The 26280-nt window shown below is 48.6% G+C and overlaps 1 protein-coding gene across 4 annotated transcripts in view; it reads right to left on the minus strand.

Annotated features, from left to right (window-relative positions):
* Positions 1-26280, minus strand: part of LOC119972303 (KH domain-containing, RNA-binding, signal transduction-associated protein 3-like) — a 246043-nt gene that overhangs the window by 31221 nt on the left and 188542 nt on the right. For all 4 annotated transcript variants that reach the window (XR_005462031.1, XM_038808792.1, XM_038808791.1 and 1 more), the window contains one exon: positions 16505-16563. Coding sequence is in view for 3 of the 4 variants with exons in the window: in XM_038808792.1 (XP_038664720.1) it covers positions 16505-16563 (59 nt within the window). In the remaining variant the exon portion in view is untranslated. The remainder of the gene's footprint in view (positions 1-16504; positions 16564-26280) is intronic.

Raw genomic sequence — 26280 nt, forward strand, 5'->3', positions numbered from 1 at the left:
CATGATCGAGTTGGTACATCATCTGACAAAAGATATTGCAACTAAGTATGATTCTGTTCTCACCCACATAAAAATAAATTTCCGGGAATCATTGGATGGTTTTAAGGAAAGCTTCTCTGGCCAATTTTCATCCCACCAACCTGGGGGCTCTGAGATAAATGTAGCAACTCCAGTCACATGATTGAGATCAGCAAAGAAATCAAACCTAAGAGCTACTATTCAGAACAGCTTAGAAGATGCACATAGTTAAGGATGAGAAAAGACCATGTGGCTCATTATTACTTTCCTAGTTCAACTTTGTTAATGTATTTGTCTCTATTAGTTTAATTGGCAGGCTATCAGATTAAAATTTACCTTCCAGCAACTTTAAACATAAATTACTGAGAACTTAATTTATTTAGTCTATTTAAACCTCTTCAAGCTTACTCTCCAGACTGCAGAACTCAAATATAATTAATCTTTCAATCTCACTGTTACAAAAGTTGCATGCTGCACATGTTGCAAATCTAAATAAAGCAGAAAATAAAGGAAATACTCAACATGTCAGGAAGTATCTGTGGAGAGAGAAACAAATTTGGCATTTCAGCTCCAAAGATATGCAGATTAGATGGATTGGCCATGTTAAATTGCCCCTTAGTGTCCGAAGGTGTGCAGGTTAAACGGGGGGGGGGGGGGGGGGGGGGGGGGGGGGGGATCTGCTTATTCTTCATATTTCGACTCTTTATAGTCTCTTAATCAAACTTCACAGCCCAATGACATTCACATCACAATGTAACATTAACTTTATGTTGGGGAGTCCTGCACTGTCCAACCCAGAAGCAGAAGAATGTCAAGATGCCAAGGCAACCATAAATGATTTGCAAAACAAATCAGGGTCCTGTGAGATAGGTGGGCACTCACTTAGCCCATTGTAAGATCATCTCGGCAGAGCAAACACTGCACACACTCTGTCCAGGATCAGCTGGCGGTGCTCCAGAAGAGGATCCAATAGGTAGGGTTGCCTTTTTATGGGGCCAAGAGGATCTCCATGGAATCATAGAAATAATACAGCACAGAGGGGGCCATTCAGCCACCTTGTCCATGCTGACCCAGCTACACCCAGGTGTCCTCTCTAACCCCATCCTCTGGGCTCCACAAAACCAACTGGGCTGTTGTTGTTGGTCCAAGTGATAGAATCCACCCCCAACACCCAAGCCTACCGTCTATCAGTGTGGAGGTTGACTGGTCAATAATGTGTTCTGGGGCATTCAATTTCTGCCTGCTACCCACCAACATAATAATCAGGTCTGTTCCACAAAACAGTCAAGCACCCAATGATTAAAATCTATCCCAATGCGTTTCACAATTTACAAGTGAAGGTGAGCAGAAGGTGGGGCGAAGCAAAGCTCTGGCGAGTCTGCATTGGAGGCCATAGTCTTCTCCAAGCTCTGCTGGACTGACATGCTGAACCTCAGGAGCCAATGAAACAGATGATTGAAACATGAGATCAGTAGTAGGCTATTCGGCCCTTCATTATGATCATCCAACTCGGCAACCTGTTCCCACGTTCGCCCCATGTCCTTTCATCCTTTTAGCCCCAGGAGCTATATCTTTTTTTTTAAATACTTTTTATTGAAGAAATTTTTCAGAGTACAAACATTTTAACCCCCCCTACATTTGAATTATATCAAAACAAAGTCAAACCCCCCTACTTAACAAGAATCCCCCCCACCCCCTCCCCGCGCGCCCCCCCCCCGCCTCCCCCCCCCCCCCCCCCGCCTACGAACCGGCCGCCAGGCCACCTTGTCGTCTCTGGCAGTGTCCTCGGGCAGACCTTGCCCGTGACACCGCCGATACCGTGTTTCCTTCGTTGTTATCCCCCCTCCCCCCCCCCCCTCCCCCACACCCTCCCCCCCCCCCTCCCTCCCGCCCTCCCCTCCCCTCCCGGGTTGCTGCTGTCACGACCTCAGTTTCTATCTCTGATCTAAGAGGTCCAGGAAGGGTTGCCATCGCCTGAAAAACCCCTGCACCGACCCTCTCAGGGCGAATTTGATTCTTTCCAATTGGATGACGTTTGCCATGTCGTTTAACCAGGTGTTAACACTTGGAGGCCTTGCGTCCCTCCACTGAATCAAGATCCTCCTCCGAGCCACCAAGGACGCAAAGGCTAATATTCCAGCCTCCCTCGCCTCCTGTACCCCCGGCTCCACCCCAACCCCAAAGATCGCAAGTCCCCATCCTGGCTTGACCCTGGACCCCACCACTCTCGACACCGTCCCTGCCACCCCCTTCCAGAACTCCTCCAGTGCCGGACATGCCCAAAACATGTGTGCATGATTCGCAGGGCTTCCCGAACATCTGACACACCTGTCTTCACCCCCGAAAAACCGACTCATCCTTGTCCCCGTCATGTGGGCTCTATGCAGTACCTTAAATTGAATGAGACTCAGTCTCGCACATGACGACGACGAGTTGACCCTCTCTAGGGCGTCTGCCCATGTCCCATCCTCTATCTGTTCCCCCAGCTCTACCTCCCACTTGTCTTTCAACTCCTCTACTGGTACCTCCTCCACCTCCTGCATAATCTTATAAATGTCCGAGATCTTCCCCTCCCCGACCCAGACCCCTGATAGCACCCTATCACTCGCCCCCCTGTCGGGAAGCACGGGAAACCCCTCTACCTGTCGTCTGGCAAATGCCTTCACTTGGAGGTACCTGAACGTGTTCCCCGGGGGGAGCCCGAATTTCTCCTCCAGCTCTCCCAAGCTCGCAAACCTCCCCTCTATAAACAAGTCCTTCAGTTGCCTAATGCCCACCCTCTGCCAGCTCAGAAATCCCCCTCCTGTATTTCCCGGTGCAAATCTGTGGTTCCCTCTTAGTGGTGCCCTTATCAAACCCCCCACTTCCCCCCTGTGTCGCCTCCACTGCCCCCAGATCTTGAGGGTGGCCGCCACCACCGGGCTCGTGGTATACCTCGTGGGAGGGAGCGGCCATGGTGCTGTTACCAGTGCCCCTAAGCTTATGTTGCCACAGGACGCCCTCTCCATACGCTTCCAAGCTGCCCCCTCCCCTTCCATCATCCACTTTCGTACCATCGATGCATTTGCCGCCCAGTAATATCCTGAAAGATTAGGTAACGCCAGCCCTCCACTATCCCTACTCCGCTCCAAAAAGACCCTTCTAACTCTAGGGGTGCCATGTGCCCACACGTACCCCATGATACTACTCGTTACCTTCTTGAAAAAGGCCCTAGGGAGGAAGATGGGCAGACACTGGAACAAAAACAAGAACCTCGGGAGGACCGTCATTTTAACTGACTGCACCCTCCCTGCCAGCGACAGCGGCACCATGTCCCACCTCTTAAACTCCTCCTCCATCTGTTCCACCAGCCTAGAAAAGTTCAGCTTGTGGAGGGTCCCCCAGTTCTTTGCCACCTGCACCCCCAAGTACCTGAAACTTTTTACTGCTCTTTTGAAGGGGAGCCTCCCAATTCCCTCCCCCTGGTCTCCCGAGTGTATTACAAAGACCTCACTTTTCCCCAGATTTAATTTATATCCCGAAAAGTCCCCGAACTCCGCTAGTATTTCCATAACCTCCGGCATTCCCCCCTCCGGGTCTGCCACATACAGCAACAGGTCATCCGCATAGAGCGAGACCCGATGCTCCTCCCCTCCCCTTGTCAGTCCCCTCCACCCCCCTGAACCCCTCAGTGCCATCGCTAACGGTTCAATCGCTAATGCAAAGAGTAAGGGGGACAGGGGACATCCCTGCCTAGTACCTCGATGGAGCCCAAAATATTCTGACCTCCTCCCGTTTGTTACCACACTCGCCATCGGGGCCGAATAGAGCAGCTTTATCCACTTGATAAATCCCTCCCCAAACCCAAACCTTTCCAACGTCTCCCACAAGTATTCCCACTCCACCCTATCGAATGCCTTCTCCGCGTCTAGCGCTACCACTATCTCCGCCTCCCCCTCCACTGCCGGCATCATGATCACGTTTAACAATCTCCGGACATTTGTGTTAAGTTGGCGTCCCTTCACGAACCCCGTCTGGTCTTCATGGATTACCCCTGGCACACAATCCTCTATCCTGGTTGCCAGGACCTTTGCTAACAGCTTGGCATCTACATTTAAGAGGGAGATAGGCCTGTAGGACCCGCACTGGACCGGGTCCTTGTCCCGCTTCAAAATCAAGGAGATCAGGGCCTGCGACATTGTTGGGGGCAGAACCCCCCCCTCGCGCGCCTCATTAAAGGCTCTCACCAGCACTGGGCCCACCAGGTCCACAAATTTCCTGTAAAACTCCACCGGGAACCCATCCGGCCCCGGCGCCTTCCCCGCCTGCATCTGGCCTATCCCTTTAATTAGCTCCTGCAGCTCTATCGACGCCCCCAACCCTTCTACCAGCTCCTCCTGTACTTTTGGGAACCTCAATTTGTCGAGAAAGTTCTCCATTCCCCCTCTCCTCTTCGGCGGTTCAGACCTATACAATTCCCTGTAGAAGTCCCTGAAGACCCTATTCACCTCTTGCCCCTTCTGCACTACGTCCCCACCCCTCTCTCTCACTCCCCCAATCTCTCTGGCTGCATCTCGCTTACGAAGCTGGTGTGCCAGCATCCTGCTCGCCTTTTCCCCGTACTCATACGCCGCACCCTGCGCCCTTCTCCACTGCGTCTCCGCCTTCCTAGTGGTCAGTAGGTCGAACCTGGCCTGTAAACTGCGCCGCTCCCTCAATAGCCCCTCCTCTGGTGCCGCCGCATATTTCCTATCTACTTCTAGGAGCTCCCCCAACAGCCTCTCCCTTTCCTGCCTCTCCTTCCTCTCTCTGTGTGCCCTTATGGAGATCAGCTCTCCTCTAATCACTGCTTTCAGGGCCTCCCAGACCGTCCCCACCTGCACCTCACCCGTGTCGTTCGTACCCAGATAGTTCTCAATGCCCGTTCTAACCCTTCTGCACACCTCTTCGTCCGCCAACAGCCCCACATCCAGGCGCCACAACGGGCGCTGATCCCGCGCCTCCCCCAATTCCACGTCCACCCAATGTGGTGCATGGCCCGATATCGCAATGGCCGAGTACTCCGTGTCCTGCACTCTCGGTATCAGCCCCCTGTTCAATACGAAAAAGTCTATCCTGGAGTACACTCTGTGGACGTGGGAGAAAAAAAGAATACTCCCTCGCCCTAGGCCTACCAAATCTCCATGGGTCTACCCCTCCCATCTGCTCCATAAACCCCCTTAACACCTCTGCCGCTGCCGGCCTCCTATTCGTCCTGGAACTCGATCTATCCAGCCCAGGGTCCAACACCGTATTAAAGTCCCCTCCCATGATTAGGCCCCCTGCCTCCAGTCCCGGGATGAGGCCCAGCAGGCGCCTCATAAAGCCCGCGTCGTCCCAATTCGGGGCATACACATTCACCAGCACCACATTCTCTCCCTGCAACCTACCCCTCACCATCACATACCTGCCCTCCTTGTCTGCCACCACTTCTGCCGCCACGAACGACACCCTCTTTCCCACCAGAATCGCCACCCCCCGGTTCTTGACATCCAAGCCTGAGTGGAACACCTGTCCCACCCACCCCCTTCTCAGGCGGACCTGATCTGCTACCCTCAAGTGAGTCTCCTGCAACATCGCTACATCAGCCTTCAGTCCCTTCAGGTGCGAGAAGACCCTTGATCTTTTAACCGGCCCATTCAGCCCCCTTACATTCCACGTAATCAATCGGATCGCTGGGCGACCCGTCCCTGCTCCCTGTCGATTAGCCATGTTCTGTCCCTTGCTCGCCCCGGGTCATCCCCCCCTTTCTGACCCGTTTCCCATAGCGATGCCCCCCCCCCCCCCAGCTCTCCCCTTCTCGTCCCTGGTCTTTCCAGCAGCAACCCGGTATCTCCCCCTAACCCTCCCCCCCCCCCGGCTAGGACCCCTCCTAGCCGCGATGTGCCCAACATCGTACTCCCGAGAGTCAGCTGATCTCCGCTGACCCGGCTGCTCCTGCCGCACTCCGACTCCTCCCGGTTCGAGGGGGGGGGGGGGGGGGGGGAGGGGCCTCCCCCCCCCCGCCATTCCACTCTGACCCCGCTCCAGCGCGGGAAAGGCCGCCATTACTGGCCACGCCCCACTCTTCTCCCCTCCCCCCTCCTCTCTCCTCCATCCCGCGTGCGGGAAAAACAAAGGAAAGCCCGCGCTTTCGCCCGGCCACACCCCGCCCCGCCATCTTCCACTCCCCCCCATCCCCATCCACGCCCATGAAGGATCCCCTTAAAACCCCAGAGATAAACCCGCATGCTCAACCCACTCCCCCCCGTCCCGTCTTCCCAACTTAACAATATAAATACCCAATGGCAAATAAATACATAAATACTTAACTACATACTTAAATAACAAAATAATTAAATAGCTATCAACTAACAATGTGCTTAACCATCACCCTCCATCAAACAGTATAAATAACCACAGATAACCATAACCAGAGAAGGAAGAAAAAACAAAAAAAAAAAGGACCCAACACCCGAAGAAAAAGGGGTAAAAAGGGTAAATGACTAAGGGAAGTTGGAAACGGGAAGAAACACACCATAAGAAGAAAACGACCCGCAATAGAAATTTCAACAGTTCAAATATACAGAAACACCAAACAACTCGAAACCTTCAAGATATTCAAAAAGTCAAACGATCAAGAAAAGCCAAACAATCCAAGAAACTGTTACCCAGCTCCGACCTGGCCTGAAAAGATAAGGGCCACTTGCTCAATCAAGAGTACCCAGGCGGCTACGACCGCCGGTGCTCCCAGGTTTTAGTTCATGTCCAGCTTTTCTTCTTGTACAAAGGTCCAGGCCTCCTCTGGGGACTCAAAATAATGATGCTGGTCCTTGTAGGTGACCCACAAGCGCGCCGGCTGCAGCATTCCAAATTTGATCCTCTTCGCGTGTAGCACCGCCTTCGTCCGGTTGAACCGGGCCCGCCGCTTTGCCACCTCCGCACTCCAGTCCTGGTACAGCCTTACCGTCGAGTTCTGCCACTTACTGCTTTTCTCCCTTTTTGCCCACCTCAGGACTTTCTCCCGATCACATAGCCGCTGGAACCGCACCAGCACCGCCCTCGGGGGCTCGTTTGCCCTAGGCCTCCTGGCCATGACCCGGTATGCCTCTTCCAGCTCCAGGGGCGCAGGACCGGCCCCTTCCCCCATCAGGGAGCTCAGCATCTCCGCAACATATCCCGGGAGATCCGACCCCTCCAGGCCTTCTTCTAGGCCCAGGATCCTCAAATTTTTCCTCCTCATCCGAGTGTCCAGCTCCTCGAAACGGCTCTGCCACTTCAGGTGGAGTGCCTCGTGCACCTCCACCTTTGCCCCGAGGACCGTGGCCTCCTCCTCCCTCGCGGTCATCTCCTGCTGCAGCTCTCTGATCGACGCCTCTTGGGTCGCCTGGGCTCCCACCAACCTGGCGGTCGTCGCGTTCATGGACTCTAAGAGCTCCACTTTCAGCTCCGTGAAAAAACGGAGGAGAGCGGCCTGCTGCTCCTCCGCCCATTTCCTCCATCCCTCCGGTGCGCCGCCGGCCGCCATTTTTATTTTCTTCCCCCGCTTTTTTTGGGGAGCTGCTGCCACTTTTCTTGCCGCTCCACTCCGAGTACCGACCATAAAATCGGTCTAGTTCTCCTCAGGGGACCTTCCCCCACCGGGATTCGTCTTTTCAGCACCGTTGGGGCCCTCCAATTGGCCCGAAAACACCTTTGTCGCAGGAGCTTCCAAATGTGCGGCTTAGCTAGTCATAGCCGCAACCGGAAGTCCCAGGAGCTATATCTAACTCCTTCTTGTAAACATGCAATGGTTTGGCATTAACTGCTTTCTGTGGTAGCGAATTCCACAGGCTCACCGAAGCTCTTCTTGTCTCAGTCCTAAAATGGTTTACCCCATATCTGGACTATGACCCCTGGTTCCGTACTCCCCTGCCATCGGGAACATCCTTCCTCTTAAAAATTCATAGGTTTCTACGAGATTCACCCTCATTCTTCTAATCCCCTGCGAATACAGAATCATATAGAATTTACTAGTGCAGAAGGAGGCCATTCGGCCCATCGAGTTTGCACCGGCCCTTGGAAAGAGCACCCCACTTAAGCTTAAACCCATGCATCCACCCTGTCCCCATAACCCCACCTAAATGTTTTGGACACTAAGGGCAATTTAGCATGGCCAATCCACATAACCTGCACATCTTCGGACTGTGGGAGGAAACCGGAGCACCCGGAAGAAACCCACGCAGACACGAAGAAACATTCAGGCTTCACATAGACAGTAACTCAAGCCGGGAATCCAACCTGGGACCTTGGAGCTGTGACAATTTTGGGTTTATCCTGATCCACTGGGGGTGTTCTTGTCAAAAGCAGCCACGTGCTTTCATTGGACGGGGCATCAAGTATAAAAGCTGGCAAGTCATGCTACAGTTGTGTAGAACCTTGGTAAGGCCGCACTTGCAACATTGCGCACAATTCTGATAGCCACACTACCAGAAGGATGTGGAGGTTTTGGAGAGGGTGCAGAGAAAGTTTACCAGGGTGTTGCCTGGTCCAGAGGGTGTTACCTATGTGAAGAGACTGAATAGACTCGGACTGTTTTCATTAGAAAAACGGAGGGGTGACCTGATAGAGGTCTACAAGATTATGAGGGACGTGTAGAGTGGACAGGCAGTCACTATGGGGCACAGATTAAGGTCAGCGGAGCAAAGTCTAGAGGAGATGTGCGAGGCACGGTTTCTTTACAGAGGGTGGCGAGTGCCTGGAGTGCGTTGCCAGGAGAGGTTGCGGAAGCCCAGATACATTAACGGCATTCAAAAGACATCTCAACAAATACATGGATAGGATGGGGATAGAGAGATACAGCGCTAGAAAGTGTTGAGGGTTTTTGGCCAAGGATGGTATCATGACTGATACAGGCTTGGAGGGCCGAAGAGCCTGTTTCTGTGCTGTATTGTTCTTTGTGCTGTGTATTTACCCACTCACGCAACTTGTCCAAGTCACACTGAAGCATCTCTGCATCCCCCTCACAGCTCACCCTCCCATCCAGCTTTGTGTCATCTGCAAATTTGGAGATATTGCACTTAGTTCCCTCATCAAAATCATTAATATATATTGTGAAAAGCTGGGATCCTAACACTGAGCCCTGTGGTACCCCACTAGTCACTGGCTGCCATTTGGAAAAATTCCTGTTTATCCTTACTCTTCGTTTCTTGCATGCTAATCAGTTTTCTATCCACCACCCCCAGTCACATGCACTTGAATTTTACACGCTAATCTCATTGATGAAAGCTCTCTGAAAGTCTAAATAAACCACATACACTGGCCCCTCCTCGTCAACTCTACTAGTTATACCCTCGAAGAATTCCAGCAGATTTATCAAGCATGATTTTCCTTTTGTAAGTCCATGCTGACTGCAATTCTGCCACTGTTTTCCAAGTACTCTGCTATTAAATATTTTATAATGGACTCTAGCATTTTTCCACTATTAAAATCAGGCTGACTGGTTGATAATTCCCTATTTTCTCTCTGCCTTCCTTTTTACATTAGCTTCTCTTCAACTGTAGGAACTGTTCCAGAGTCCATGGAATCTTGCAAGATGAGCACCAATTCATCCACTATTTTTAAGGCCACTTCAAGTACTCTGGGAGGGCCAGCAGCAAACGTGCAAGGTACTGGTAGCCTAGCCATGCACTTTCCACAATATCAGAGGGATTTTATCCATTGATAAAGCAGCTTCCCTCTGGAACTTGAATTACAGCACACTGATTAGTTCCCGCATGCCCTGATGACAGCCATGCAAACTACGGGTGACATATCTTCTGTTGTAAACAGGGTGATAGCTACATTAGCTGTGGCTTTAGCAGGCGCCACCAAGCTTGTCAAAGCTCCACTACTGCAGAGAGGTAGCAGTGATGTGCCTAGATCCAGGAGAAGGATGATGTTGAAAAGGGAAGTGGAAGTCTGTAATTTTTCACAACACATCCATAACCCCCTGGTCCACCTTAATTAATACCTGTCTACTCCCTTTGTGACAGAGTCCGCTCCTGTACAAGTGCAGGTGCAGCAACCTTTGGCGGGCTTTCACAGAATCCAACACCTAAAGATTGACTGTCGCAAGCAAACAGAAAGCAAAGGAGTAATCAGAGCAGTTCTCTATTGTTCCTGGGGTTGCACCACGCAGGAGCAAAAAAAGAAAATCAGTTGCACCACTTAATGCCACAAGTGCTCAGCATTCTTGCACGGCAATTGGGTCATCGGCTGCTTGGTGATGAATTTAAAGGCAGGATTGGTACATGTGCAACTGATGAGCAGCTAGAGGACTGAACTTGAATTTGTGTCCCCATGTAACTGACCATTCAACTAAGGGGAACAGCTGCTCCCTATCCACCCTGTCCATGATCCTCATGATCCTGTGCACCTCATTCAGGTCACCCCACAGTCTCCAGAGAAAACAACCCAAGCCTATCCAACCTCTCTTTAAAACTTAAATGTTCCATCCCAGGCAACATTCTGGTGAATCTTCTCTGCACCCCCTTCAGTGGAATTACATCTTTCCTATAATTGGCAATCTCTCTCCACTGGAGACTGATTTATATAGCTCTTGATAAGAGACCTTAAATGCCGCATTAGCCTTCTCTGGGACCCAAATCCCTTATCTGCACTATCTCCTGGGAGGCAGCCTGCCATCTTAGCTGATGTGCCAAAAGGCAACTGACCGTCTCCCCATATTCGTAGAAGATCCTGCTCAAGGATTGCAGTTGGTTCACTGCCGTGCCTGTCGAGAGCAGTTCAAATTTCATCTGCAACTTGTTCCTACCCGCAAACTCCGGTGTCGGGGCACCTCGATGATGGGAGTCCACCAGCCTCTGCCTTTCCAGCCTTTCAGATTTATCCTTATGCACCTTGTCGGAGATTATCTCCCCCCATAATGACTGCCTTCAGAGCTTCCCACAGCGTGGGAGGTGAATCTAGATCTGGAATAGAAGCCAGCACCTTATTGATAAATCCCGCATCACCCCAGTTCGGTGCATACACGTTAACTAGGACCACCGACGTGCTCGCCAACGACCCACTGACACATACTCCTGCCTGGGTTCGCAGCTGAAAAAGATACTACAGTATTTTGTTGCTCAACACTGTAGCCCACCAGCCACACCCCCTCCTCGAAGCTCTACAATCGAAACCCGAACGGCTACCTGTCTCATCCAGCCCTTCTGTAACCTTGTTTTGTCCTTGATCCGCAAATGGGAACTCCTATAAAAACACCACATCTGCCTTCAAACTGTTCAGGTGCACAAATACCTGCGATCTTTTTACAGGGCCGTTTAATTCCCTTACATTCCAAGCCAGGCAGGAGTCCTTTCTGCACCTCCCTCGACCCAGTGTCAGCCATCCCCATAGTTTGTGGTTAGCCAGCAGCAGCTCAACGAGTGCCGATAGCAGGCCCACCAGGATGGCCGCCAAACCCCTCATAGGACCTGAACAAAGACAAAGAATCAGTCACCGTCAGCAGTCTACCCCTCCCCCGCCTCCCAGCATTACCACACTCCAATAAACAACCAAGAGGAAAACAAAAAACCCTCTGTTCCCCATCCTCCACCCAAACCCAAGCTAAACAAGAAAATGCTAAACTCAAATACCTAAAAAAACAACTAAAGTACTGAGCAGCAGGTACCCCCACTCCTCCATTCCCGTTAACTAACTTTACAGCTAGCAGGGTGACCCCTGCTCAGAGGAAAACCAGAAAAATAATCGTACTGCCAATCAGCACCCTGCCCACATCCAATTTTCATACAAGATAGAGGGGAAAAAGAAAACCAACACCCATTCCGCAAACAACCCCAGAAATACAAACTCCAAACATAGCCAGAAAAATTCCCCAGCAAAACTGGTTAGCACTGTTGCTTCACAGCTCCAGGGTCCCAGGTTCGATTCCCGCTTGGATCACTGTCTTTTGAGGAGTCTGCAGGTTCTCCCCGTGTCTGCATGTGTTTCATCCAGATGCTCCACTTTCCTCCCACAGGTCCAGAAAGATGTGCTTGTTACGTGAATTGGACATTCCGAATTCTCCCTGTGTACCCGAACAGGTACCGGAGTATGGCAACTAGGGGATTTTCACAGTCATTTTGTTGCAGTGTTAATGTAAACTTACTTGTGACAATAATAAAGATTATTATTATAATCACATGCCCTCACCCACGATACAAAATCTTCACGATACAGACACAAATGCACCTAACAATTAATTCACCTCCAACCCGTTCTTTTTCCAAAGCCTCAAAATAATCTCTTGCTTTAAAAGTAATTCAAAGACATGCAGGCTACACCACCCCAAATCGTACATTACTTCTGTACAGCGTTGCCACGGCCTTGTTTAATGCCGCATGCCTTCTCGCTAGATCTGCTCCAGTGTCTTGATATATCATGATGGCATGGCCTTCCCATCTATAGTCTTTCGCCCACCACAGGACCCATTCCTTCTCTTGGTAACTGCTGAACCTGACCATGATTGCCCATGGTGGTTCTCCAGATCAGGGGTTCTGCCTGAGCAACCAATGGGCCTGGGCCAATTCGGGAGGGAATGGCAAGGCCCCCTCCACCACCATCTTCCCAAATATCCTGGACATCTTGTCCATAGAATTTGGGCCCTCCAGCAGCCCAAAGATTCACAAATTGTGCCACCTGGAATGTTTTCCAGATCAAAATGACCTTCAATGTCCATCAGCCAGCAACGTCATCTCCGCTTCTAGGGAAACAGTCCGGTCACTCTCTGGTTCGAGAGTGCCACCTCAACTCTTTGTATCACTGCGCCTTGCTCCTTTACTTTCTAATCTGTCTTTTCCAAGGCTGCACGGATGGAGGCTAGGGCCCCTTCCATCCTCAGAGACCATATGCTGCTGCTTCTTGAATTCCTCTGTCAAGCCTGCAAGCATCTCGGCCGACGATTGAGTGGCCAAAGTAGCAGCAGGCGCCTCCGCCATTATCTCCACCAATGACGTTCGAGGGGCTTCTGAGTCAGACCACGATTTGTTGTCCATCTGCTACCTTCCGTTATATCTGTTGGGCATTACTTTTATATGGGGACCTTACCCATCGAACTACTCAAGTTTCCTACCAAACATCACCCACAAAATGGGTGGCACAGTGGTTAGCACTGATGCCTCATGGGGCTAGAGACCCAGGTTCAATTCCGGCCTTGGGTGATTGTGTGGAGTTTACACTTTCTCCCTATGTTAGTGTGCACAGTAAGAAGTCTTACAACACCAGGTTAAAGTCCAACAGGTTTGACTGGAGTCACCTGAGGAAGGAGCAGTGCTCCGAAAGCTCGTGTTTGAAACAAACCTGTTGGACTTTAACCTGGTGTTGTAAGACTTCTTACTGTGCTCACACCAGTCCAATGCCGGCATCTCTACATCATGTTAGTGTGAGCTTACCCCAGGTACTCCGTTTCCTCCCACAGTCCAAAATGTGCAGGTTAGGTGGATCGGCCGTGCTAAATTTCTTCTTAGCATCCAAAGGGTATAGGTTAGGTGGGGTTACAAGGATAGGGTGGGGGAGTGCGGCTAGCTACTAGTACTCTTTCAGAGGGTCGGTGAAGACTTGATGGGCCGAATGGCCTCCTTCTGGACTATAGGAATTCTATGTTTTTATTCCATGCGAGCTGCTAGAGAACCTGTCCGAGCCTGTAAAAAACTTTTTCTTGAGGTTACACCAGTTGAACATTGATGCAATGCGTTCCTTTGAGATTGGTGAGGGCTTCTGATCAATTTGCTGGTGCTAAGATTGCCACATGTTCAACTGATGGCATCCTAACCTATGGGAAGCCAGCCAGAGAGGCAAAAATCAAAATCTCTAGCTATTGTCATCACAGGGGAAGTTTACATACCTCCAGTCCCAGCAAACTATTCATTATTATCTGTTTTATTAATTTATGTGCAGCTGACTGCGAAACTCTCATTTTGGTCTGGAGTTTCATCCTTGAGGTAGAGGGAGTCGGGATAATTCCTGGGTCAGTCCTCTCCCATCAGGAAAAAGTGCCTAGTTAAGGCAGTATCTTCACTGCTAGGGGCCGGGTGCGAGCTGGCGTGGAGCCAGCCAACATGGGAAGAAGTGCGTACACAGCCACAGCAGCCGGGCTTTTTCAACAGCGTGCGTCGGTGCCGTAGGACATTTGCCCCAGTGAGAAAAAAAAAACAAGGCTCACAACTCTTACAGCCTCCAAATATTCCCCATGCTCCATCCATGCCACCTCCTGCCCCTCCATCCTCAGACTCTGCCTAGTACCCATCCCCTATGTCCCCTCATGCTCCCATGTCAATCTCTGGCAGTACGATGTCCATTGATACTTCTAGCACCACTGAACGTCAGTGTAAAGTGGAATCTGTAAAGTAAACCGTTTTGAAAAAAATTGTAATCCATTGATAAATTTCTCCTTTGAGAAAACAGCTAAGCGAACAGAGACTTAATTCACGAGGACTCCTCACTTTAACCATCCATCTAAATTGCCATTCCATCATGTTGCTGTTTCACTGATGAGTTTCCAGAATACGGGGAGCCCCATGCAGGAGAAATTAATTTCAATTCACATAATCACTACCAAAAGTAACAGAAGAACCTAATTTAAATATTATAATTATGTCGAGCTTCCTCAGAGTGGGTTGTTCATGCGTTTTGACATTTGCAACTATTAAAATGGAAACAGGTGTATATGTGGGCAGTCTGGGGTAAGATTTTACGAACTTCAAGTGAGACTTGAACTCATAAACTTGTGACTCAAAAGAAGAGTGTTACAGGAGGAAAAATGAAATTCTCCCATCCTGCCATTATTACTCTGTGGGGCTCCTCACTTCTGAAAGCCCGTATCTGTTCCAATCAGTCTGTCTCTCCAAGGTAGATCCCAAAGCCTTCATGTAACCAAAGCTGCATATAGGCTGGTGACACTGATTCCCTTTGGGAGAGTCTGCAGGTTTCACACTACATATCGTAGACTGCAGATTACTGATGTCCTATGAGATGACACCCCAGGCTTTAAGAGGAATGCAGCCATGAGGTCTACCAAAATCTCATACAGCCCTTGAAGTCCTCGTCTCTATCCTACTTAGCAGAGCAGAGACAAGACATCACACTCCAGTGAGATGGCTTCTGGGTCATCTTTGCACCTGTATTCCTAACGTAGTTTCACTGTGTATATCTCTCTGCTTTGCTATCTAATCAAAATAAGGATCCAAATCTGGAAGCGGAGGGATATAGCATGTGATATTGCATATTCAGGATGATTATCTTCCACAAACATGTCTTTTTCAAGAGACTTGTTGTTGAAAAGGACCTATAGTGAAGAGAAAAAGAGAAAGGGTTAGGATGGCAAATAGAAGCTGGACATCTATACTTTTGTAAATTCAGCTTGCTGAGGTGAATGAAGAGTTACAAATAATATACAAATACCTTACTCAGGTAAGTCACTAACCTTGCCTTACTCAATGTTCATAAGCAGGTCACTGTTCATCATGACCTCTTGCTTGGGCTCTTCACCCAAGTCCCAATCTTGGCCCGGTCACGAGAATAATGCATTGTCTTCTCCTGCTGAAAGAGAGGGTGAGAGTTAGTGAATGGTTGTTGAGGAGGTAAATAAAGAAATGTAGAGCTTATGAACATAGTGCTTGTGCTAAAAGATGGAGAAAAAGCAACATGGAACATGGGGAGGTAATGAATTTAAAACCAAGTGAGTGGATTATATAGGAGGCCTACTGGGACGTTAATGGTTATATATGTGCTAGGAGTGAACGGTCATGTGTGAAGTGGAAGGCAACGAGGTGGGTGCACTTGGGGTGGGAAAGGCAATTGCTGCAGTGTGTCCGTGTCACTTTATATTGAATTAGGTGATGGAGTGGAGGGACTGTCGAAACTATCAGGTGAGGGTATAATAGAAGTGATGTGGAGTGAATCTCAGATGAACAGCTGTACTCACCCTTGCTGCTCTGTAGAGGTCATCAAATTTTATTTTTATATGACCACAGGTCCTAGGGTGATGCCACTCGCACTATCCTGGTTTGCCATCACTACTTAATAATGGTCATAAGATGCTCCTACAGCTGCTGGAGAATAATGCCGTCTCTCCTTGGCTTGATTTCCTCCATCAGGAACTCAAAGGGTGAAAAGTAATAACAGACTCATTTGACCTACCATAATATTTCATGCAAAATGAAAGGCACAGAACTTTGCTTTAGGAATCCATTTTAAATAAACATTGGGAGCTCCATTGGAAACTGACAACACATGGGGTTTTCATTCATTTCATTCAAGAACATAATCTGGTACATAAATACTGGCAATGACTAGTTGGGTGAAATGGCCAGTTTCTGTGCCATAATTTTTAAGAAATATCCTTTTCCACAAAACAGTTAATGCAAATTTCTCATTTTTCATCTAGTAAAAACTAAAATATATTGAATAATTTGCTACAAAAACTATTTGGGAGTCTCAAGTTAATAAAGTTGCATCACACACTACTCACCATATGGTTCATACGTCTCCTGACTGGTTCCATGGCCATAATCATAGTAATCAGATGCGCTGTAAAAGAGAGTGAAGAGTCAGACAAGTATTCAGACAACGCAAGGTGAGGTCATAGTAATTTTGCCCAGGTATCAGTTACCACGTGTACTCATATTTTCATGAAATGTCCAAATAGTTAAACAGAAAATGGTTGGCAACATCACTCAGCTTACATTTTTCGTAGAAATCTATCACAGTTCCATATGAACTTAAAATGTCTTTGAAACAAGCAAAAGCGGTTAAAATGGTACGATTAATTTGTTCCAAAAGGAGCTATACTGGTATTGATAGGAGCAAGTATTATCTATACTCTCTGGAACATTAAGATTCTGCGAAGAATGGAATATTATCTGGACTAGGCAGAGAGTTACATAGTCAAGGTGCAACAAGAGGAACCAAAGACATACTGCATGTCCTGTTGGATTTCTAGGCAAATGGCTTTTTGTCACTCCATGTTTATATTTTAAAAAGAAAATCAAACCAGGAGAACAGCAAACTTGGTGCGCTGATCAACATGCTCAATTCTATTCTATAACTGCAGCCTCACAAAATCTTATACTTGTTTTAGTTTGTCAGATGGAGCACCTAGAACTGGTGAAAAAAATTGGGCAGGATTCTGCAACCACGCCCACCCGGCGACCGGAGAATCCCGCCCGAGGTCAATGGACTTTTCCACTGTCTGCATCTCGCCCGTGGCGGTCTTGTGGCGGATGGGGCGAAGAATCCAGCCCATAATGGGCAAGAAGTACCCATTCCACCCAAAGTGTTACACTATAATAAAAATAATTTGAGCTTTGAATGTCCACAATTATTATGAAGGTTTAATTTAATCAGAATATTTAAACAAACTTTAATCAATATATAATCTATTGTGATCTTGATTATTTTGTAACTACATTTGATATATTTATTTTTAAAGTCAGAAAAGAGGTTGACAAAATTCCTTAATTCAAAAATCAGAACCTTAATACTCCATGCTGCATATTTGAACAGTTCTGTAAAATAACTCCTGACAGACACATGACTCTCAGGCTTCCATAAACTGGTCTTATTTTGACCTCAAACAGTTTGGTATCTTGCAAAGCTCTAATGCATTTGCCACTATGAAATTACATTATTCTATTTCTTCACTCAAGACCTGAAGCAAATGGAGTACGCCAAAGAAATAGTGCCAAATTATTTATCTTTTTTCCATAAAGACAACAGGAGACAGAGATATCGAGCTCAAAGCTTTCTCATTGGATGATAATAAGGCGAAAATACAAAAAAGTGGAAACGATCAAGCTACCATAGCCACACAAAAACAGAAAATGCTGGACAAACTCGGCAAGTTTGGCAGTATCTGTGGAGAAAGTTACCAAAGCCACCTGTCTAACTGCAGAACAGCACATTTTAAAAAAACTGGAGCAGGTTATTTGTCTGGCTTCTCAGATGTGGAATGGTGGAAAGGTTTGAGAATGTTTAGAGTTAGGAAAATAAAGGTAGTTTTAAGGAATTCACAGTTGTACTGGTAAACATTAGAAATAAGATATAGTTTTATAAGGGTTTAGTTTAACGTTTCTGTGCTTGGAAGAGTAAAACCTATAGTTAGATTCATGCTGGGCAAAGGTGGCTGGTTTCAATTCCATTGTGCTTAAGAGAGGGCTTTGGTGTGAAGAGTAAATAAACCAGCAGTATTTGCTTAGCCACTGGGGCCGCATAAGCTAGAGAAGTTTTAGTTTAGCTAATTTGAGTGCTGTTGGACATAAGTAGTGAGAGAGAAGGCAGCTCTTACAGTTCTGTTAGATGGATTGGTTTTAAAAGGCTAAAGATGGAACATCTCTCTCAGTCTTGCTGGAAGAAAAGCCATACTAAAGAGTAATGGTTAAGAAAACAAATGCTGGAAATCTAAAGTCTTTAGTTAAGGAAACTATAGAAATGAAAAGAAGTTTCCAATAAGTCTGGAGTTAACGGAACAGAGAAAACTGGGAACCAGAATAGATTACTGTTCAGTAAAGTCAGAGAGAGGTGAAAAGGCATAGGATCATGAGAGGCCAGAAAGATATCTGTCGTACTGATAAGTTTTGGGAGATATTACTACAGATTGGGAGACATTATTTGAAATAATCGTGGAAATCAGTGGCTGGATCATGGGAGTTTGTGTAAAAGCTCTCAAAGCGAAGGAAATCTGAAGGAAGGGGACAAAACATGAAAACAAAACCTGGATATAAGCAGCAGAGGGAAAGCATAATTAAAAAGCTTTGGAAGTGTGACTTTTGAGAGCGGAGAATGAAATCGCTTGCATGGAAACCAGAGTTCAGCGAGAAAATGTGGCTCACGGTTTAAGAATCATCTGGGGTATTTTGAGGAGAAATTTCTATTCACTTGTTTGAGAGAGGAGTGTGTCTTACCACAGTCATCTTGAGTGCTTAAAAGGGATCGGTGTGTGATAATGAGACCATTATAGAACATTACAGCGCAGTACAGGCCCTTCGGCCCACGATGTTGCGCCGTCCTGTGAAACCCCTCTAAAGTCCCTCGACACTATTCCCTTATTGTCCATCTGCCTATCCAATGACCATTTGAATGCGTTTAGTGTTGGCGAGTCCACTACTGTTGCAGGCAGGGCATTCCACGCCCTTTTCTTAAGCTTAAGATGTACTCTATAATCAATGTTAATCTTAAAATTGTGTGTAATTGTTAAGCTAAGGGGAGAGTAAAGGCATATTGTATCATAATCCAATTTTCACGTTTAATAAATATTTTTCTTGCTGTTAAAACTAATTAGTCATCCTGTGCCTGCTCCTCCATGTTTAATAAAAACTTAAGTTAGTCTTTTGAGCCAGGGTTCCATTCTGGGATCTTGCTGTCCAGTTATAACACGGATTGTAACACTATTCAGTTCATTTTGTGAAGAATCCTTGCGCCTTGATTTTAGAGAGCAGGATCGGTGAGGGATGAAAGCAGAAAATTCTGGAGTTGCAAATACTCAATAGGTTAGGTAGTATCTGTGAGTTGACATTTCAGATCGATGACTGTTCATCAGACGTTCGGAACCGTTGGCTCAGATCTTCTGGTCTCCGGATGGTTGTACTCCAAAAGGTGGGCTGGGGGAACCCTCAGAAATCCCAACAAAGGACTCTATAGAACTTAACTGGGAAGTTTCAACTTCCAATGGGCAATCCCTCTGCATTCGGAACTCTCTGAAAATGTCTCCAAGTTGGAGACTCGAGAGGGTTCCGATTCACCAACCAGGTAGTTACCCAGGAAATGTTACTCTGGAAAAAATACATATCTAATTCAGTTGTGATTGCCACTCCTCTGAAGAATCAAGTCTCTTTCTCTCTCCACAAATGCTCCCTGACCTGCTGACTATCGCCGCCATTTTCTGTTTTTATTTCAGATGTGCAGTTTTCCACAGCATTTTACTTTTACAAGTATGCTCCTCTTTGCCATGAGTGGGCAAAGAACCCAGCACAGCTGGCGAACAGAGGTCCTGCTAAATTGAACTGCAGGGCATTAAAAAACTTCTGCCCAACACCTGGACAACCACTGACTGTAAACTGACATATAAGAATAGAAATTTAGCATGGCAGGACACAAAAGGGAAATCTGTGGGGGCAGCCGGTGGAAGAAGGGCTCTGCAGGAAAACAGAAATTTCAGTGAGTGGCAGGTGGTTAAAATCGAGACCTTCAACTCTCCTCATACCAACATGGTTTCTAAGCTTAGTATTAGCTAGCTGCACTCAGAAAAATCTAACCGGCGGTTCCAGCAGACTGTTGTAGGCAACAACCATTAGTCCGGTGAAAAGGAATGTTTCCTGTGTCTCACTCCCCCCGCGCCCGCCCCCCCCCCCCCCCCCCCCACAAAAAAAAGGCACTTTTTACCGGCAACTGTCACCAAAATGCTGGTGCACTCTACCTGTAGAGACGTGTATAACGCGGATTAGCTCAGTCATGAAAAAAACTTGTGCCGTAAGTAGCCTGCAATTCCTCACCCCTGGAAATTCTACACCTGTTTAAATATGCAGTTAACGTGTTCAGGTCCTGATGAAACTCCAGATTCCACTATGAACTGGTAACACTCCTCAGCATCGCACGCGGAAGGAAACGAAGAACTCGCAGGTTATCCATTATTCAACACTATTGTATTGTGAAGCTGGAATATTCAGGATGACCTAAAGGAGACTGGAGGCAGAGTCTTTCAATCAACCTGCTATCTGAATTCCCTGGGACACTACAAGCGACTTTATTATTAAAATTTGGTCACTCTTTCTGCAGCTGTTAGAGTTGTTAACATGTTTTGCTCGCCTTTGGCAGCTGTCAAAACCACTGACAAGCTCAAACAGTAATGTACAATTCTTCACTGTCACCGACATGAGGTGACTGGCTGACAGTCTGTCGTACATTTAAGCATCTGGTGAGGTTATCAATGGAGTCCAGATAGTCCTCAGTACAGCTGAAATATTTAGTATGCAGCCAATCAGATTTAGATCAAATTGTAACATTTTAAAACGATGACATAAATTCAAAAAAGGAAATGTGGAGCTCTTTCACATGCACTATTATGGACACCATAACCTATCATCTTATGCTGTATGTAGATGTAGGGCAACAGCTATAATTTTACATTCAAGTGGTTGAGCCAAATAATTGTGTCAGTTGTGTATTGTGGTGATACTTCCTTCAGACTTCTCAATTGAGCAGGGCGTCATTATACGTTCCATGATTTTTCTTGGATGATTACAGTCGGATACTGAAGAAATCATAATTTCTCATTTGCTCATCAAGTATCCGCATCAGGCATGTTTTGGGAGAATGCAGTTTAGAATTGGTTAGGAGCTTGAAATCAGGGGCGGTATTCTCCCCTACCCGACAGGGCGGGGGTCCCGGCGTAGCGGAGTGGCGCCAACCACTCCAGCGTCGGGCCCGACGCCGGAGTGGTTGACGTACTCCGCTACCTTTAGGGGCTAGGCCCGCACTGGAGTGGCTTCCACTCCGCCGACTGGCGCCAACGGCCTTTCGCGCCATGCCGAACGGCGTCGGGGCTGGCCGAAAGGCCTTTGCCGGTCGACGTGGGTCCGCGTATGCGCCGGAGCGTCAGCGGCCGTCACCACCGTCGCATGCGCGGTGGAGGGGGTCTCTTCCTCCTCCGCCATGGTGGAGGCCGTGGCGGCGGCGGAAGAAAAAGAGTGCCCCCACGGCACAGGCCACCGTGGGGGCGTCCCCGGGGTCCGATCGCCCCGCACCTCCCCCCCCAGGACCCCGGGGCCCGCTCGCGCCGCCTTCTCCCGCCGGCACAGAGGTGGTCTAATCCACGTCGGCGGGAGATGCAGGACTTTGGCCCATCGCGGGCTGGAGAATCGCCGCGGGGGGCCCGCCGACCGGCGGGGCGCGATTCCCGCCCCAGCCGATTCCCGGTGGCGGAGAATTCCAGCCACGGCGGGATTTACGAAGGCCCCGGGTGATTCCACCACCCTGCGAGGGGGTCGGAGAATTCCGCCCCAGAGATCTCCTTCTTCAGGTATTTCATGAGGTGTTTTATTTGTAGGGGAGGTGGTGGCATTCTTCCGAGGAGTGGCAATCACCATTAGATTGCCACCGGTAATCCAGAGACCCAGGATAACGATCTCGGGTCCTGGGTTCGAATCGCACGGCAGGTGATTGAATTTAAACTCAATAAACAGATTCTGGAATTAAAAGTATAATGATGACCATGAAGCCATTGTCGTAAAAACGCATCTGGTTCATTAATGTCCTTTAGGGGGAGTTGCCCTGGGTGTCCTCAACATCAACTCTGGACCCCATGAAGTCTCATGGCTTCAGATTAAACATGGGCAAGGAAACCTCCTGCTGATTGCCACTTACTGGCCACCATCAGCTATTTCTATGAAATCAGCTGTTGAATCAGTACTCCTCAATGTTGAACACCATTTGGAGGAAGCACTGAGGCTGGCAAGGGTGCAGAATATGCTCTGGGTGAGGGACTTCAATGATCATCACCAAGAGTGGCTTAGTAGTACCACCACAGACCGAGCTGGCCGGGTCCTAAAGGACATAGCTGCTAGACTAGGACTGCAGCAGGTGGTGAGAGAACCAACAAGAGGGAAAAACAAACTTGACCTCATCCTCACCAATTTACCTGCTGCAAATGCATCTGTCCATGACAGTATCAGTAGAAGTGACCACCGCACAGTCCTTGTGGAGATAAAGTCCAATCTTCACATTGAGGATACCCTCCATCGTGTGTTGTGGCACTACCACCGTGCTAAATGGGATAGATTTCAAACAGATCTAGCAAGATTGGGCATCCATGAGGCCATCAACAAAATTGTATTCTGTGGTATTCAAACACAATCTGCAATCTCATGGTCAGGCATATCTCCCACTCTACCATTACCACCAATCAAGTTCAAAGAAAAGTGCAGGACAGCATGTCAGGAGCAACCAAAGAGAAAATGCTGGAAAATCTCAGCAGGTCTAGCAGCATCTGTAGGGAGAGAAAAGAGCTAACATTTCGAGTCCAGATGACCCTTTGTCAAAGCTAAAAGATAGAGAAAGTGGGAAATATTTATACCATGGAGTGAGAATGAAAGAGGAGTCATAGCCACAGAAACCCATGGAACCGGGGTGCTAATAGCCACAGAAACCAAGGGGAAATGGCAGTCCCCAGAGAGAACAAAAAGGTGTGAAAGGCCTCCCCACCTTATCCAACTTTCCTTACCCTTTCTCTCCTTTGCTTCCCCCTTCCTCTCCCCCCAAAGAACAAAGAAAAATTACAGCACAGGAACAGGCCCTTCGGCCCTCCAAGCCCATGCCGATCCAGATCCTCTATCTAAAACTGTCGCCTATTTTCTAAGGATCTGTATCCCTCTGCTCCCTGCCCATTCATGTATCTGTCTAGATACATCTTAAATGACGCTATCGTGCCCGCCTCTACCACCTCCACTGGCAATGCGTTCCAGGCACCCACCACCCTCTGCGTAAAGAACTTTCCACGCATATCTCCCTTAAACCTTTCCCCTCTCACCTTGGAATCGTGACCCTTAGTAACTGACATGTATATCTGTCGCAGTTTACCCTCTGATGTTAGTTTCTCTGTTGTTTGAAACTTCTCTCCGCTAGGAGCAACATCAGGGATACCAAAAAATGAGGGGCGGGATTTACCCCTACCTGGCGCGGGGGGGTAAGGGGACCCGGCGGGACAGAGTGGCATGAACCACTCCGGCGTCGCACCCCTTTCTCGCCGGCGGAAAGGGGCTTAGCGCCACGCCAACTGGCGCCAAAGGGCCTCCGCCGGCCGGCGCATGCGTGGGAGCGCCAGCGTGTGCTGGCGTCATCCCCGCGCATGCGCAGAGAGATTTGCTTCCGCATCGGGAATGGCGGAGGACCACAGCCTCCGATGCGGAAGGATAGAGTGCCCCCACGGCACAGACCCGCCCGCAGATCGATGGGCCCCGATCGCGGGCCAGGCCACCGTGGGGGCACCTCCCGGGGCCAGATCCCCTCGCGTCCCCCCAAGAACCCTGGAGCCCACCCGCGCTGCCAGGTCCCGCCGGTAAGGGACCTATTCTAATTTACGCCAGTAGGACTGGCAAAGAACGGGCGGGACTTCGGCCCATCACGGGCCTGAGAATTCGTGAAGCCCCGGGGTCCATTGAGTTGCGCCGGTCCCCGCCATTCTCCGGGGCGGGTGGCGCGACTCACGCCGGGGCAATTTTTCGGGGGGCGGGAGAATTTGGAGGAGGGCGGGGACAGGATTCACACCGACCCCCGGCGATTCTCCGACCCGGCGGGGGGGGGGGGGGGGGGGGGGGGGGTCGTAGAATCCCGCCCGAGGTGTCAACCTGTTGAAGCTCCAACACAGCACTACCTGTGCGCCAAACAGCATAAGTAGCAAGTAATACGCAGAACAAAGCGATTCCACAACAAACACATCAGATCTAAGCTCTGCAGTCCTGCCACATTCAGCCATGAATGGTGATGGACAATTAAACAACTCACTGAAGGAGGAGGCTCCACAAATATCCACATTGTCAATGATGGAGGAGCCCAGCATATATGTGCAGAAGACAAGGCTGAGGCATTCGCAACAATCTTCAGCCAGAAGTGCCGAGTGGATGACCCATTTCGGTCTGCTCCGGAGATCCCTAGTATCACAGATGTCAGCCTTCAGGCAATACGATTCACTCCATGGGATATCAAGAAACGGCTGAAGGCACTGGATACTGCTGGATACTGGACCCTGACAATATTCCGGCAATAGTACTGGTGACTTGCGCTCCAGAACTTACCGCCTCCCAAACAAGCTGTTCCAGTACAGCTACAACACTGGCATCTACCCGGCAATGTGGAAAATTGCCAGGTGTGTCCTGTGCACAAGAAACAGGCAAATTCAACCCAGCCAATTACAGCCCTATCAATCTACTCTCCATCTTCAACAAAGAGATGGAAGGAGCCATCAACAGTGCTATCAGGTGGCACTTGCTCAGCAATAAAATATTAAAACATGCTGCTGTGCAGAGGGACCTGGTGGCCGAGTGCATGAGTCGCAAAAAGTTGGTTTACAGGTGCAGCAGGTGATGAAGAAAGCGAATGGAGTTTTGTCCTTCATTGCTAGAGGGATAGTTTAAGACAAGGGAGGTTATGCTGTAACTATATAAGGTGTTAGTGAGGCCACACCTGGAGTATTGTGTTCAGTTTTGGTCTCCTTACCTGAGAAAGAACGCACTGGTCCTGGAGGGTGTGCAGAGGAGATTCACTAGGTTAATCCCAGAGTTGAGGGGGTTGGATTATGAGGAGAGGTTGAGTAGACTGGGACTGTACTCGTTGGAATTTAGAAGGATGGGGGGAGGGAGGGATCTTATTGTAACATATAAAATTATGAAGGGAATAGATAGGATAGATGCGGGCAGGTTGTTTCCACTGGCGGTTGAAAGCAGAACTAGGGGGCATAGCCTCAAAATAAGGGGAAGTAGATTTAGGACTGAGTTTAGGAGGAACTTTTTTACCCAAAGGGTTATGAACCTATGGAATTCCCTGCCCAGTGAAGCAGTTGAGGCTCCTTCATTATTTGTTTTCAAGGTAAATATTGATAGTTTTTTGAAGAATAAAGGGATAAAGAGTTATGGTGTTCGGGCTGGAAAGTGGAGCTGAGTCCACAAAAGCTCAGCCATGATCTCATTGAATGGCGGAGCAGGCGCGAAGGGCCAGATGGCCTACTCCTGCTCCTAGTTATAATGTTCTTATAACCTGCTCACGGATGCTCAGTTTGGGTTCTCCCAGGGTCATTCAGCTCCTGACCTTATTACAGCCTTGGTTCAAACATGGACAAAAGAGCTGAATGCTCTTGGTGAGGGGAGAGTGACTATGCTTGACATCAAGGCAACGTTTGACCGAGTATAGCATCAAGGAGCCCTAGCTAAACTGGAGTCAATGGGAATCAGGGGGAAAACTCTCCGCTGGTTGGAGTCATACCTGGCACAAACTAAGATAGTTGTGGTGGTTGGAGATCAACCATCTCAGCTCCAGGACACCACTGCAAGAGTTCCTCAGGGACTCCCAACCATCTTCAGCTGCTTCGTCAATGACCTCCCTTTCAACATAAGGTCAGAGGTTGTGGGTGTCTGTGGATGACCGCACAATGTTCAGTACCATTCATGACTCCTCAGATAATGAAGCAGTCCATGGCCAAAATGCAGCAAGACCTGGATAGCACCTAAGCTTGGGCTGACAAGTTACATTTGCACCACACAA

Source organism: Scyliorhinus canicula, chromosome 10 (assembly GCF_902713615.1).
Source record: "Scyliorhinus canicula chromosome 10, sScyCan1.1, whole genome shotgun sequence".
NCBI lineage: Eukaryota > Metazoa > Chordata > Chondrichthyes > Carcharhiniformes > Scyliorhinidae > Scyliorhinus > Scyliorhinus canicula.